This window comes from Branchiostoma lanceolatum, chromosome 4 (assembly GCF_035083965.1).
Source record: "Branchiostoma lanceolatum isolate klBraLanc5 chromosome 4, klBraLanc5.hap2, whole genome shotgun sequence".
In the NCBI taxonomy this organism is placed as follows: domain Eukaryota; kingdom Metazoa; phylum Chordata; class Leptocardii; order Amphioxiformes; family Branchiostomatidae; genus Branchiostoma; species Branchiostoma lanceolatum.
Genome location: NC_089725.1, coordinates 28,656,022 through 28,671,376, shown reverse-complemented (window position 1 = coordinate 28,671,376; position 15,355 = coordinate 28,656,022). Strand labels below are relative to the sequence as shown.

Here is a 15,355-nt window from a genome sequence, read left to right as displayed (position 1 = left end):
GCAAGTCATGTACCGGTACACACTCTATCGTTAACCAAAAACACATCCTGGAGAGCTTTTCATGACCTGTATAGTATACCAGCTGACAAGCCAATGAAGATTCCAAGCCTCACTGGAAGACAATTCTTATCCGTTGTATTCTGGCAAGATTCCATCCTGTGCCAAGTAGTTTTTAGGTCCTATTATTCATTCAAATTTTGTTATCAAGCATGCATACAAACAGGTATATATAGATATTACATAGTCTGTTACTTCATGGCCAATACCCACCAACAAGCCTATCTAACACCCATTCACTCATCCCCATCTCTGCAGGTTTCCTCTATGTCGGGGACCACGGCATGTACTCCGGAGGTGGCTATACGGCCGCCCTCGGCAGGACGCTCAACGACAGCCTTCAAACCCTGGCGCGTCTCCGCTCCAACGGCTGGCTGGACAACCGGACCCGAGCCGTCTTCATGGAGGCGGTTCTGTACAACCCTCACGCCAACCTCTTCGGAGTGGTCACCATGACGACAGAGTTCAGCATCACCGGTCGTGTCTCCACGGCAACAGAACTGGTGATCTTCAGGATCCACCACGACGGCCAGGTCCTGCTGCTGGTCCTGAGGATGGTCCTGATCATCTTCCTGCTCTTCAGCCTCGTCAGGGAAGGTGGGTGTCATTTGCCTTTTACTGCATCCTACTTACTTAGTTGTGTGAGTGCAAGAATGTAGTCTGCAGTCCACTGTTGCACCCAGACAAAATTTTACAGAAAGTGAGACACTTCAAATGATAAAGATGTCAATCAATCAATCAATCAATCAATCGGCCATATTTGGAGAACTTGTGACAGATAAAATCTATATACAGTTAGACACCACTGACTGAATAATCTTGATTGTATTTAGTTATGGTAGAAAGGTCAGTAGTAAGTACCCCTATGACTTCTGTCTCTTACACACAGTAGCTAGGTTCCTTGTTTTAACCGTTTTCCTTCTTCCATGCAGTTCTGCGATTCAAAACACATGCGATAGCCTACCTGACGGACCCCTGGAGCTGGCTGGAGATGCTCATCATCACCACAGGCATGGCCACCATGGGGCTGTACTTCCGCACCCAGAGCACGACAGACGAGGTTTCGGGACACCTGAAGGAGGGTCGCGCCCTGTTCCACCTGTACCGAGCTGCCGCCATGTGGCACCAGGTGTACACCTACCTGCTCGGAATGCTCACCTGCTGCACCTTGGTCAAGTTCATCCGCCTCCTCAAGTTCAACAAGCACGTCAACGCGCTGCTGTTCACCATGAAGAAGACAGCAAAGCCTCTCATCAGCTTCTTGGTCATGTCGGGCATCGTCTTCACGGCGTTTGCACTGGCAGCTAACCTCGTCCTCGGCACCACCGTGCCGGGGTACAGCAGCCTGCTGGGCACGTACACGAGCCTGTTCAACATGATGCTGGGCTCCTTTCCATTTGCCGATCTGAGAGAGGGCTCCCCCGTCTGGGGCCCCGCGATCTTCCTGTCCTTCCAGGTCACCATGCAGTTCATCCTCCTGTCCATGTTCATGACCATCATCATGGACGTGTACATGGCTGTGAAGGCTGACGACCCCGAGGACGTGCGCATGATGGCGTTCCTGTGGGAGGAGGTGTGCGGGGCGGTGCACAAGGTCAGGGCTGCCGCAAACAGGCCTGAAACGCAGCGGCAGCCGGCCGCTAGGGAAGGTCAGTTCACTCAGCTGGACCAGATGCACCAGCTGTTGGAGGAGCTGGACAGAGATGAGAAAAGTAGGGAAGAGAAGCGAAGAGAAGAGAGACGCAGGGAAGAGAGGCGCAGAGAGGAGAGGAACAGAATGCTCAGGTACTCTGAGAGTCCTAGCTTGTGGTTTTAAAAATTGTATGAAGCAATGTCATAATATGTATTACTATTGGTCTTATTAATAAAAAGCCCGAGTAGAATATCAGACTTTCTTCATATTTCAGCTGATGATGTTGGAATATCAGCAAAATGCAATCTGCATATTACAACTTAGGACTTGATAGTAACCTACATGTAAAACCAAAACCGTAAACCCTGAAAGGCATCTAGTGTACCATGCCAAAAATATCACATATTCATTTATTTCCAAAAAATATATTTCATTTATTCAAACCACAAATTTACATGTGCAAGGAATTGGCTTGTGCCACCCTAAATTATGTGTACACACTCTATTAATGGTTATTCAAAGCAAGGACATTATCAAAAAAATGAATGTAGGATATCCTATTTAATGCCCTTGTTCAAAATGATAAACAATAACACAACAAATTATTTACATTATTGAACCAAACAGGACATCGGGAGGTTTAGGTAAGAAGCCTACATGTAAGCAAGTCAACACAGCTGTACATGTAGATTAGAAAATTTATCAAATAAAAGGTTTTTAATCAAGAATACATTGGAAATTGATGATTAATGTATTACAACCAGACCTGTCACATGTATGATAATTTGACTCGAGGTATCATAACCAGATACCGGTATGACAAATGTGTTATAACCAGATGTGACAAATGTAACCAGATGCGACAAATGTAACCAGATGCGACAAATGTAACCAGATGCGACAAATGTAACCAGATGCAACAAATGTAACCAGATTTGACAAATATATCATGACCAGATATGACAAATGTATCACAGCCAGATATAACAAATATAACTAGATATGACAAATGTATGATAACTTAGATATGACAGTCACCCTAAAACATGTGAATGCAGCAAAACTTGGTCCTTGAACATCCTCTATGTTGTGGAGAAGAGGGTAAAATTATGCTGCAGGTGACACCAAGATAGTTGTTGGCAGACAAAACACCTAACTATGGAAGCAAATTTTGATAACTAGGACCCACGTGGAATGCCTTACCAATCATGCCATCAGGGGTTCATCTAAATCGGGAAAGAGGGGCGCTGTGCCCTCTTGTTATAGCCCAGTGCCCCCTTGTCGAATTCAGGTTTTAGTTTAATATGCAACATACAGTCTTAACACAGCATTGGATTCTTCCATGAATACATAGGATTCACTCCCTCGCCTGTGTGTGCTCCTCTTGTTATTTATTTCTAGAAAAACCCCTGATGCCATTATAACAATTAGGACTTTAAAAATTTTGATAACTAAGACCCATGTGGAATACTTTACCAATTGTGCAATAACTGTTAAGACTTAACAAATTTTGATATCCATATATATCATCATCATCATCATCAATATATATATATATGAGACCCACATGGAATACCTTACCAATTGTGCAATAACTGTTAGGACTTAACTCAGTCAGCCTAGAGGAAGAAACCGGACGGATTTAACAGACACAAACCAGGCTCATATCATGGACAATGACTCACGGATCTGTAATTATGTGTGTGTGCATGGCCAGCTTACACTACCGTATTTAAACATAAGTCAAATATCCTGTTGTTACTTTATCTGGAAAAGTATCCCATCAACATAGATCATGCTGTATTAGATACGGTACTGAGGGATGCTGGACGCTACGGCCTTTACCAACATGGCCCATGGCTAAATCAGACCAAGTTTGGCCCAACCCCTCGGTCAATACGGCCCAACACCCTACCCCTAATCCTAAACCTGTATAGCCGGTATAACCGCCCTTCGGCATAACACACCACCTTAACGGTGCACACCCCAGTTCTTCCGCGACCGGGGTCCACAGAAGTGCCCGACAAAAAAGTGACGAAAGGGTTTCGAGGGGCTGGGTTTGAGTTTAGATTTCTCATAATGTGCTTCGAACTGATATTAGATACTAGCATGGCTGAAAAGCGTATGAATTGGTGTGTTTTGGGTGAAAATTTCGTTTCGATCTGAGCCTTGCTTCTGGATATCCATCCGCGTTGATGGTGAAATGTCCCTTGGCCCGGGATTGACCTTTCTTGCGTTCTGTGGGTCATGCTGACATGCCTCGCGCCGTGGATGATTAAAGAAATCTAAGTACTAGAATTTTCTTTATAATTGGCTCGACTATACGCTAGGTTTTGCTCTTTCTGACAACATCAGTCGTTTCTACCCAGAAATTTTTTTCTACGAGTTTTATCCTACACAAAAGTGCCAAAATTTGACCATCATTTTTGACGTGAAAATTATGTTTTTGTCTCCTGATTTACCAAAATCAGAGAGGTAGAAGAAACAGAACTCAGCTGGTCCTGTAGCTGAAGGGATAGGCTTTCATCCCATACACAGTTGATTTACTTCGGAATACTTCCCTGGAAGAGACAGTACCTAGACTCGAGGGTGCGCAGCCTCCAATTGAAACCCCAAATAAACTGGGGTGTGCTCCCTTAACCCTGAAACATAATCCTTAAACCATGGCCGAATAAATGACCAAGGTGTTGGGCCGAGTTGACTCTGCCGAGTTGGTAAAGGGCTGAATCATCCTGATTCCTGATACAGTATTCAAATACGTACCTGTCCAGTAGAAGTGATGGATGGTTGGTCAGACCCTCAGTGGATCTGGGACTACAATTAATTTATATCTATAAGGACCCTTTCAGTAAATTTCCCCCTCGAGATAAGAATATTCAGTTTGGACAAAATTCAATGCTTTAGACACTGTCAGGTTGATGGGTTACTTCGTGACACCTACAATGTTATGCATGTACACGACTGTGTGTTAATTCATGTGTGCTTGCGTGTGTGCGTATGATTGTATGTTTGAATGTGTGTTTGTACACATGTACATCTGTGTCAGTATGCATGTCTATGTGTGTGCATGTACATGTACATGCCTGTGTGTAGTACGTAACGTATGATAAGTCTGAGTGTGTATGTGTTGGTATCTGTGTGTGTGTATGTCCATTTTGGTACACAATCAAAACACATAATCTATTGCTTTGCACGAAATGCTTTATGAATAAAATACATAAAATTTCAATGGGCTTTTGTCATCACTTGTGGAGTCAAGTTTCTACAGATTCATGATCATTTTGGGTTGGTTTCCTTTCAGTTACTGTAACAGTTTTTGTTACTACTAACTTAGATTTGGTTATAGAATCAGTTCACTGTGTGAGTGATGAGACCCAAGGGTACATATCAGATACTGTAACTGTCTTACTGATTGGACTTCTTGCGTTTTTCCTTGCAAGGATACAGAAGCTTGTAATTCAGAATCTTATAACTGTTACACTGATCTTACACCTGCAATGATGAGATGGGAGCAGTGGATGACAAGTCTAACTCTAAGTTAGAACACTTTTCAATTTACAAAACTTTTCCAGTTGCCCGAGTAGCTTTTGTGTTTCTTACCTGCCTTGCCCTGCTCTGAGTGCTCCACCAGGCTGTACTGTCCCCACCTTCCTGACCGTTGGACTTCCACTGGTCTCTCCCGTTATGTCCACCAAGTCCAGTCTTTAGAGATTCCCGCCTAACACACCTGAGGGTTTATGACTAGACTGTGTATGATGTACAAAATGTCTAATAAACTGATAGACGTACCTAACTTCTAAGTACCTAATACCAGCTCAGAAAAGAACAAGAAATAGTCATGCCTTCAAGTACCAAAGTCCAACTTAAGATTGTCATTTCAAAATTCGTATTTTCCTAGAACTGCTGTAGAATTTTAGCCTCTATTATCGTAGATCGCCTATTGAGCTTCACTGTATAGCGATCGCGCGGAGCATCGTAGAGGCTTAAAATATAACATGTCCAGTTATTCTCCTTAGAAGATTTTCACAATAACGCCACTGCAGTTCCAGAGCAAGATGCTAGGGGGCCCAAACCTACACCACTTTTTTTATTACATCACAAACTATCTGCCACCCAAAAATCAAGACCACAGCATGTCCAGGTCAAAAGATACAAAAACGGAAGTTCTGCTGCAGTACCAAGGTCACATACATGTACCAGGAGGCCCAAAATCGACCTTGAATTTCGGCTTCACAACACCTACCCACATACCAAATATTGTAATCCATCCATGATGCTGGGCTCCTTTCCCTTTGCCGATCTGAGAGAGGGCTCCCCCGTCTGGGGCCCCGCGATCTTCCTGTCCTTCCAGGTCACCATGCAGTTCATCCTCCTGTCCATGTTCATGACCATCATCATGGACGTGTACATGGCTGTGAAGGCCGACGACCCAGAGGACGTGCGCATGATGGTGTTCCTGTGGGAGGTGGTGTGCGGGGCGGCGCACAAGATCAGGGCCGCCTGCAATGTTGTAGCAGAGTTATGCTGTTGACAGTAGTACGGAAACACAAACACACACACACACACAGACAGACACACACAGACAGACACACCCAAAACTATATCTCCATTTTTCATGGAGATAAAAAACAATACATACAGTTAAAGTTAGTTAAAATCCTCCCACACCATTATTGATGTATAGGGCGGTGCCCATTTCCGTTTCATAGCCCTGGGCCACACTTGTGGTGCAATCACTGTAGCAGGGGGCTAGTCCACTGGCAGTGAAGTGTGTTTAACTTCCATACTGTTTCAGAAGTATGTACCATTTTTATAAAGTCTTTGGTATGACTCAATGCGCCTCTTGTCCAGAAGTGCCCTTACCCGGGGCTTGAACCCGGGCCTTCTGGTCCAAGTAATTTGAACCAGATGTGGTGAGAGGCAGAAAGCGCAGACCACTACACCACAGAAATATGATGAGGACTTACCTTGTGCAGGACAATGGTAGTTGTAACCAGAATTCATTCTTGCTTCTGGTCAGTCCTTCCCCGGAAGTAGAAAATGAACAATCCCTATTTCCCGTCGATCCCATGATCCTTCTGATGTTAACACCCAGTTCTGGCTGAACAATCCACAGGGCGGGAATACACAAATGCAGAACATGCAACAGCAGGGCTCGAAATTTTTCGGAAATAGGTGCACTGGTGCACCCAACCAAAAAAATTAGGTGCACAGAAAAAAATTGGGTGCACCACATGAAATAATGAATGTCGGTTACATTGCTTTTTCAGATAACCAACATTTTCAAAACATAATTATAGTACCTTTACCGTATAGCCTACAAAAATATCTAGGTGCACTGGTGCACCCAGTCAAAAATTTAGGTGCACAGCATTTTGGGTGCACAAAGGTGACAACAGCAGAGACAACAACTGTCCTGTACGAAGGCTAGTTCTTATTTTAAGTTGTCTCTGATATCTAGTGTGGCCGTGGTGTAACCAGCATGATTTAGTAGCTGTGGCCAGTTTGACGAAAGGCCGCAATATAGGCCGCAAGGTAGGCTGCAAAGTAAAATGCAGGCCGTAAAGTGAAACGTAGGCCGCAATGTAGGCCACAATGTAGGTAGCAAAATGTAGGTAGCAAAGTAAAAATGTAGGCCGCAAAGTAAAATGTAGGCCGCAAAGTAAAATGCTAGCCGTAAAGTGAAACGTAGGCCACAATGTAGGCCACAATGTAGGTAGCAAAATGTAGGTATCAAAGTAAAAATGTACGTCGCAAAGTAAAATGTAGGCCGCAAAGTAAAATGTAGGCCGCACAGAAAAATGTAGGCCGCGATGTAGCTATAATCAAAGTAAAATGTAGGCCGCAAAGTAAAATGTAGGCCGCAATGTAGGCCGCAAAGTAAAATGTAGGCCGCAAAGTAAAATGCAGGCCGTAAAGTGAAACGTAGGCCGCAATGTAGGCCACAATGTAGGTAGCAAAGTAAAATGTAGGCCGCAAAGTAAAATGTAGGCCACAATGTAGGCCGCCATGTAGTATGTGTCTGGGGCACTCCCCCTAATTCCGCACATTCTTACAGATTCAAGAAGCCGATCCTTGCTATCAGGAGCTCAGTTTGCACTGCGCAGATTAAACACTTATATCGTGATCAGTCTTTCAGTATGCAGGGCAGGAAATCATACTCTCACAATTGGCTAGCCTGAATGATGGTTATTCCCCTATTCAATCAGGGTGTAACTCACTCAGGGTGTAACCAGCCTACTTATAAGACTCATAGATCTTAATAAGTAATATCTTAGCTGTCATTCTTCCAACGATTCATGATTGCGACAACCAACATTCTAACAAAAGAAAACTAAAGGAAAACTGACGTTTCTGTCTTTTTTTTCTGTATCCTGTCAACTTCGGGGCATGGAACGGCACTCCGACCACCTTCCTGCCTGAAGGCACACAACTCATTTCGACCGTCATGGCAGGCAGACATAAAAGCAACTTGAAGATGCTCCTGCGGTAAAACAAGCCGCCACCGCAACAATGATCTTTAGGTTACAAAACGGTGACAAGAAAGCCTGACACAATAAATTGAGCTGTCATTCTTGAACCAACTGTCCACCACCAACATTTTTAAGAAAGAAATTAACAAGTCTGCAGTAACGTTTCTGTCTTTTCTTTCTGTTCATCCTGTAACTTTGTTGAAAGTCAATATTCCAATTGTTCACCACAAACATTTTAGAGAAGGCTGCAGCGGCCACAGATATTTGTGTCTCTTCTTTCTTTTCAGCCAGTTCATTTCAGTCTCAGCTGTCAATATTTCTTAAAAACTCAGAGACCACCAACGTTTTAAAGAAAGAGGGACTGTAGTAACTGCAGGCTGAGACGCTTCTGTCCTTTCTTTCTGTTCATGCTGTAATTTTGTTTTTCTCCTGTTCAGAATTGTGGTTATTTTCTGTTGGATGCGTGACCCTGACTCTGCTACAAGCAGGAACATGGCATCATTTGTATGAAGTAAACACATTACATTGTTGTACATTCATGAAATTCAAGGATATGTTGTAGAACATGATGCATATCAGGAACAGATTGCAAGGAAAAAATTGCAAACTAGGAGCCACCTATCACAAGGGAGCAGGGGTTTCCCCCTTCCACAGTGTGCAGTTTTTGAGAATTTTAAGTTAAAAAGGTGTATTTCAAGGCTTGATCTCTGTCTGAGGCAGACAATTACCTTCAGACAGGTCATAGTTGAAGACTGTGGCTACATATTGTGATCTAGTTGCATCCCTCAGGTCAATCGGAATAATGTGCTCATCAATCAGAATTGTATCTGCTCCCCTGAGGGTAAGGTGGCTCCTCAGGCTCGAGCTCTTTAGACAAAGCCGTGGACATGATTGTAGAACATGATGCATAGAGAGTCTACATAATATTGAATGATTTGCACCCTTAAGGCTTAGATGACTGATTTTTGACATGCCGTTTTAATCTCCTAGCATGAAAGAATCTCCCCTCTTGACAATGTCAAACTAGAACTTACTGATTACCTGGATAAGTCAGGGCATGTTTGTTTTTAATTCTGTAAGGGTTAGGGTAAGGCTGCCGGTTTCCGTGTGAGTTCGAATCTCGGTTGGGATCACTTGTTTCTACTTGCTCCTTTGATTTGCTTCTCAGCGTAGCCCCGCCTCCCGAAAAGGTTATAAAAATTGTTGTATGACATCTGTAAGTCAGAATCAGAGCCGAGATCGTCCCGTGGTAGTCCTGTCTTAGCTCCTGGAGTTTAGAGTACTAGTAGTATCACTCGCACTGTCATCCGTCAACTTCTGTTCAGGTATCTGTATCTTATGTCAAATGTAACTAATCTTACGTTCAGTTAGTTCAATATTTTCCTTGCATGTTATCGACAGTAGTAAACTGAATAAACATCACATCAAACTGTAAACGGAACCGAGTCTTGGCAATATTTGGTGAGAGCTTAGTGTGGTGAGAGTACACTTAGAGTTATAGATGCGTCGTGTTGAAGTACGTACACCTAAGAGAACCAGCCCAGATCCTAGCCTTTAGACCATTTGTCACACTGCTTAAAGTTCAAAACTGTACAATGTTCAAGAGTCAGATTTGTGGGCGTGCCTTGTTTCACTGGCCTCGCGTGGTGCAGTGGTCGAACAGACAAAAATCTAAAGACTGAGAGCCCTGGTCTTTGAAGTGCAGTCGTGATCGAGCATGTATCAGCAGCCTAGGTCCTTGAGGCTCTTTCAGTCCAGAAAAAAAGCAGGACAGTCTTTCTTTATAGCCTGTGTTTACACAATCTCTTGCGAGTGTACTTTGCATGAATTGCATCCAAAAAGGCAGAGTGTATGTTGGATAAACTCATATCTATAGCTTATCAATGCAGCTATTAATAAAGTAAGAGAAAAACTGGGACACACAACGAACTTGGGATCCTTAGTTCTGTTTCAAAATCTCATAGTTAAGGGGTTATTCAATGCAGATTGCAATTGACAATTTTGTTATGATGTGATTCAGAATCTATATTTTGGTTGTCATTAATATTCAATTTGATGTATCAGCCAAAATTTCATTACTATTTGTGGGGACCTAAAATTGTGGGGACCTAAACTTGTGGTCTACACTAAAATAGTGCCGCCGCCGCCGCCGCCCGTGTGTAAGGCCCCAGAACCCAGAGAATTTCCTGAAACAGATGGAAATTCCGAAAATTTTGGCTAATTGGGAAAACATTTTTCTGAGACCCAGCTTTATTACGTGTATTCAGTTTAGCAAGTGTTCCAAGCCACCACAGGCATTTCAGAACATTTGGGAGAGGCAAGTATCCATCATCCTGATTTTTGTAGTCATTGTTTATCAAACTATTAGACTGTATTCAAAGGAGAATTTATCTGGCCTCAAAGCTGTACTCCCTCTCTCACAGACAAAATGTTGCCTCCTTCTTTGCTGATCATTTTATGGTTCTATAAAATCATCTATGTAGTGAGTAGCTTGGCTGATTATATTTTACTTATCATCTCAATTGCACCCAACAAACATGCAGACTAATACTAATAGCTAAGTTAAAAAGGAAACTTTGCATGAATTGCATCCAAAAAGACAGAGCGTTTAGTCACAAATAACTTCATGGTTTTGGTACCACTGTTTCTCGCCCACGGTCCTATGATAAGTTGGAAATTACAGGTGAAAATCAACCACGAGCAATATTAATGAAGATGGCAGACTATTTTGAAATGGCTGTTGCCAGGCTAGCAGACACGAGACTGAAAAGTCACAGGTTCAATCTGTTCTCATTCAATTATGGTAGTCTGTACTTAATAAGTATTTTAAGGACCTTTATTGATGTTTAACTGTATGACCAATTTTAATGACTCTAAGTTAAACTGTATTATAACTTAGTTAAGTGTAATTTCTATTCACACATTTGTGTTTTGTCCCTGTAAATGTTGGCTCTCGACAATCAGCCATGCTGCCTGAGAGATTCTGTAATACTTGCTAGTCAATGAAATAAATAGATAGATTTGATTCCTATCATTCCTGGCTAGATGTTGTGTCGTTCTCAAAGGGAGACATGTTATTAGCTACTCTCCCCATATGGGGTCTACACGATATGCCCCTTTTTCACTAAGGCCTTACAATTGCTGTTTAAATATCCGAAAATAATTTCATCAGGTTGGTAGAACATAGAGTATAGGAGATTCTTTTTACACAACCGGTAATTCTCACCTGCTAACGTTTCGATGTCTGTCAGACACCTTCTGTTTGCTGTTTAAATATATTTCCCGTAATTTGTAGTGAGGTAGCCAAATCTGCATGTACTTGATGGATGTTTTGTACTAATACAATGTACAATGTACGTAATTTGGTCCTCCCGACTTCAGCGGTTTGTCTAAGGACCCCCCATGTTGCACAAGGTCCTCCTGAATTTAGCGTAAGGTGTTGTTAGGACCCCCAACGTTGCATAGACTGAGGTCTTCCACATGGCTGGGTAACTTTCCTATCTCTGAGTAAACATGGCAACATTATACAATATACAAGTTGATTTTGTCAATCAAGACAAATATCTGACATGTCTGCTGACAATGTGGAGACACATTACATCGGATTACTTCAGATCCTTCAGTCTAGAAGATATCGATACTGAAGATAAAAAACAAAAAACATTCCTCGGATAAAGAAGCTGCTACAATGTAATCCTTTCTATTTCTCCTGTATCAGAACTCAGAGACAGCACCAAAAAAGCCAGCCATAGACATGCTCGCTGGATCAGTCTGCCACCACCAATTGCAACACACTGTGGTTAAACTACACAGGACAGCAATAGCCAAACAGTCAAATGACACTCTTGCTAGTTAGACGACATCAACTTGAAGGCAATTCAACCACATAAGAAAGAACTGAAAACTTGGAAGACAGAATACCTTCCCATGACATGAATACTGACACATATTCGTCTCCTCAACCTATCAACTGGTATACCCCAGTGAACCATTCAGGTTCTTACTCACCAAGGCTATTACTGTAACAGCTCTCAAACTTTGAATTCAACAAAGTCTCATAATCAAAAACCAGTCCAAAGAAATCAAAACTTCTAGTCAAACTCATTTCTGTAATCCTTTTCCAAAACAATGCATTGTCCATACGTGCATACTATTAGGCCCTTAGTCAACATCATCTCATCATCTTGGCGTGAGAGTGTCACAGATGGCCATAACCCTCCTTCTCCAGTCCTCTCTGTCCTCAACTGTTGTTACTTAATAGGTTAATTACTGGTAGGCTCTCAACTACTACTGGCCTTTTCCTAGTCATGAATTCGCAATTGCAGTCTGCTACTTGGTGAGATATTTCTTCTCCATCTTTTACAAGAGCTACATCTACTTTTAGGAAATTTTGATTTTTTTTCTCCATCTTTTACAAGAGCTACAATTTGATTCTGATGAAGACTTTTGAATAAAAAGTAATAAGCCATGTGGCCCAACCGACTATTGTCTCTACAAATGAAAGCTAACTCAAAAGAGGAAGGGAAGTGCAGTCCTAAAAGATAGTCAACCCCATTGAGCCGGGGTTTCTGAAGTATCAGATCCAACTCGTACGCCGAATTCCTGTCCGTACAACATGCCAGAGATAAAAACCATACAGAGGGGGGGACCATATCTATCACTGCACATCAACATTGGAACCTTTCGAAATTGGGTTCCTTTTGGGGATTTGTTTCTGTGTGTGATCCCTTTCCGAATGTGCAAACTGACCACCTACATGCCTCGAGAGCTCTCCTTCGCTCTGGTGTTCCCCTACACCGAACTATTCCTTTTAAGCCCCCACTTGGGGATCGGGGGCGCTGGTGTTGCAATCCAAATTAAGCCTGATTAACTTCAATTTTTCAGGCCAAGAAGACATCATTTCCATCCCGGGCGAGGATTACTCGACTTCAAACCCGCACCAGCTCTTATAGTCCTTAAGCAAGACATATAATTTGAGTGTCCGCACAGTCCAGACTTTCGGTGGTCATTATATATTCCAGTATTGTTTGCACTCTTAGGCCCTGTCTATATAATTCGCGAGCATCAGGAACTGATGCATAGCGGCTACAGAGATGCGTAGACAACATTGCTCTGTGTACATAGATGGGCATCACAAATTTATAGGTGACCTGTAAGCCTTGGACCTGCTGGGCACAGGAGCCCTATAAGAGTTAGTCCAAAGTCCTTGGCCTCTTAGGAGGATCATTTTGGTCACCTCTTGGGAGGTCACCTTGAATCACACACCAGCTGCCTAAACAAAGGGATGATAACTGGTGTTAATGTGCAGACATGATATGATCATGTCCCTCTCTATGGTTTTGGTCTCTAGCACAATGTGCAGACAAGAAAACAGAATACAATTTGAAAATTGATTCTTTAGATTCCTCTCTCCACAGGGTTAAACATTTTCAGAGCTGCGCTATCTCCCTGTTATGATTCAACTATCATTTGTAAGAGACAATAGTTGTTTGGGCGTCTGAAGGATGATGGCTGAGAAAACAATGATTTTGCCGGTTTCGACCTTTTATTCAAAAGTCTTCATCAGAATCTTCATTTTGTAAGAGACAATGGAGGGCCTGCATGGGGGGGTCCCGACAACGCTCTACGCTAAATTTGGAGGGCCGGCTACGTAAAACGCTAAATTCAGAAAGCTTCCCTACGCTCTACGCTAAATTCAAAAAGCACCCCCTACGTTCTACGCTAAATTATGGAGTGGTCAGCAACGTTCTACGTAAAATTAAAACAGCCGATTACACTCTACGTAAAAGGGGCATGCAGGCCCTCACAATGTTCTCAGAACAAACTGATGCGATCAACAGAAATGAAAACAAGATAATGGTGTTCCCTCTACATTAAGCATCATGATGACAAAAATATTTTCACCCAAAACATTGGACAATGAAAAGTAATGGAAGTTTACAGAAAGCTGATGTTTCCGTTGTCACAGTGTTAAATGTGAATTAATGAGATATGGACTTTTCTGAAGACGGATAAACTTCAGAATCTCCAGTTGGCCTGCCTTTGAGATAAGAATAGTCTAAGACTAAGTAAGAGCAATCCTTCAGGTGACACACTACAAGATCATCAATAATCATATTACAAAAACAGAAAGTCGATCTCCTGAACCTTGGCCTGAACGAGAGATGGTTGGCCATTTACGAAGATAATAGCTAGGTCACCAAATTAATTGAATGAATGAATGAATGAACAATGATGAAAACTGGACATCATTAAGTACTACTGATCAGTACAATAACAGACCACACACTCATGATCACTCACTGACCACATTAGTGCCAGTAAACTGAAGAGTGGCCCAAACTTGAAACCGAAATTCCTACCAGTAACTGAAGAATCTAGTACATACCACTCTGCTGAGTCTGCTCTATAACTCATATTCATGAGGCACAGTTCTGTGACCCAATGTGGAAGACCCCAAAACATGGATGGACCAGGTAGGGAGACATGCATGGGACTAATAGACTGAACAATGCTGAGGCTGATTGGCTGTACTGTATTGCTGCATGAAAACCATAATTTTTGGCTGTTTACCAAAATCGGGCCAGGGCACTTAGTTGAGGCTAATGTTGAGAAAAGTTAGAAATCAATGTTATACACAACTGTAAATTTTTGCTGAAAATTAAATGAAAAAGGGAGCCACTTCATACTGTGCAGCTAAATACTGATTTCCATTTCTGTTAGCTTTGAAAACTGCCTTTAAGTTGCTGGTGATATTACAGATGAGGAGTCAGAGGGAAAAAAAAAAAATCATTGGATCGGTTTTTGGACCGTTACATAAATTAACAGTGTTTGTACCAATTCAGTTTTGACTCAAAGTGTGAAAAAAGGGTTACTACAGTAATAAAAAAGAGGTTATTCATAACCCAACGCTCTGTCTTTTTGGACATTAAGATTCAAGCAAAGTCACAAACTCAGTTCTCACACTGTCTAAATGTGTTTGTGTGCGGCTATGCTGGACGTTATCAATTCAGCATTATGATTTAATCAGCAAAGATTTTTACATTCTCTACTTTAAAGGTTGAATGACATATAATTATAGTATAAGTTTTAAGGACTCTGACTAATTCTGAAGGATTTTTCTCCAAACTACACCTAAACTTTAATAGTACCTGGTGACCTGCTGAAGTTTGCCCAACCTAGTCTCCTGTTG

The 15,355-nt window shown here is 42.2% G+C and overlaps 1 protein-coding gene across 1 annotated transcript; it reads left to right on the top strand.

Annotated features, from left to right (window-relative positions):
* The first annotated feature begins 53 nt into the window (after positions 1-53).
* Positions 54-4,919, top strand: LOC136433878 (polycystin-2-like). Its single transcript, XM_066426457.1, has 2 exons — positions 54-654; positions 990-4,919. Exons 1-2 carry the CDS (start codon positions 342-344, stop codon positions 1,871-1,873), a joined length of 1,197 nt encoding a protein of 398 aa, XP_066282554.1. The 5' UTR covers positions 54-341; the 3' UTR covers positions 1,874-4,919.
* Positions 4,920-15,355: the final 10,436 nt, after the last annotated feature.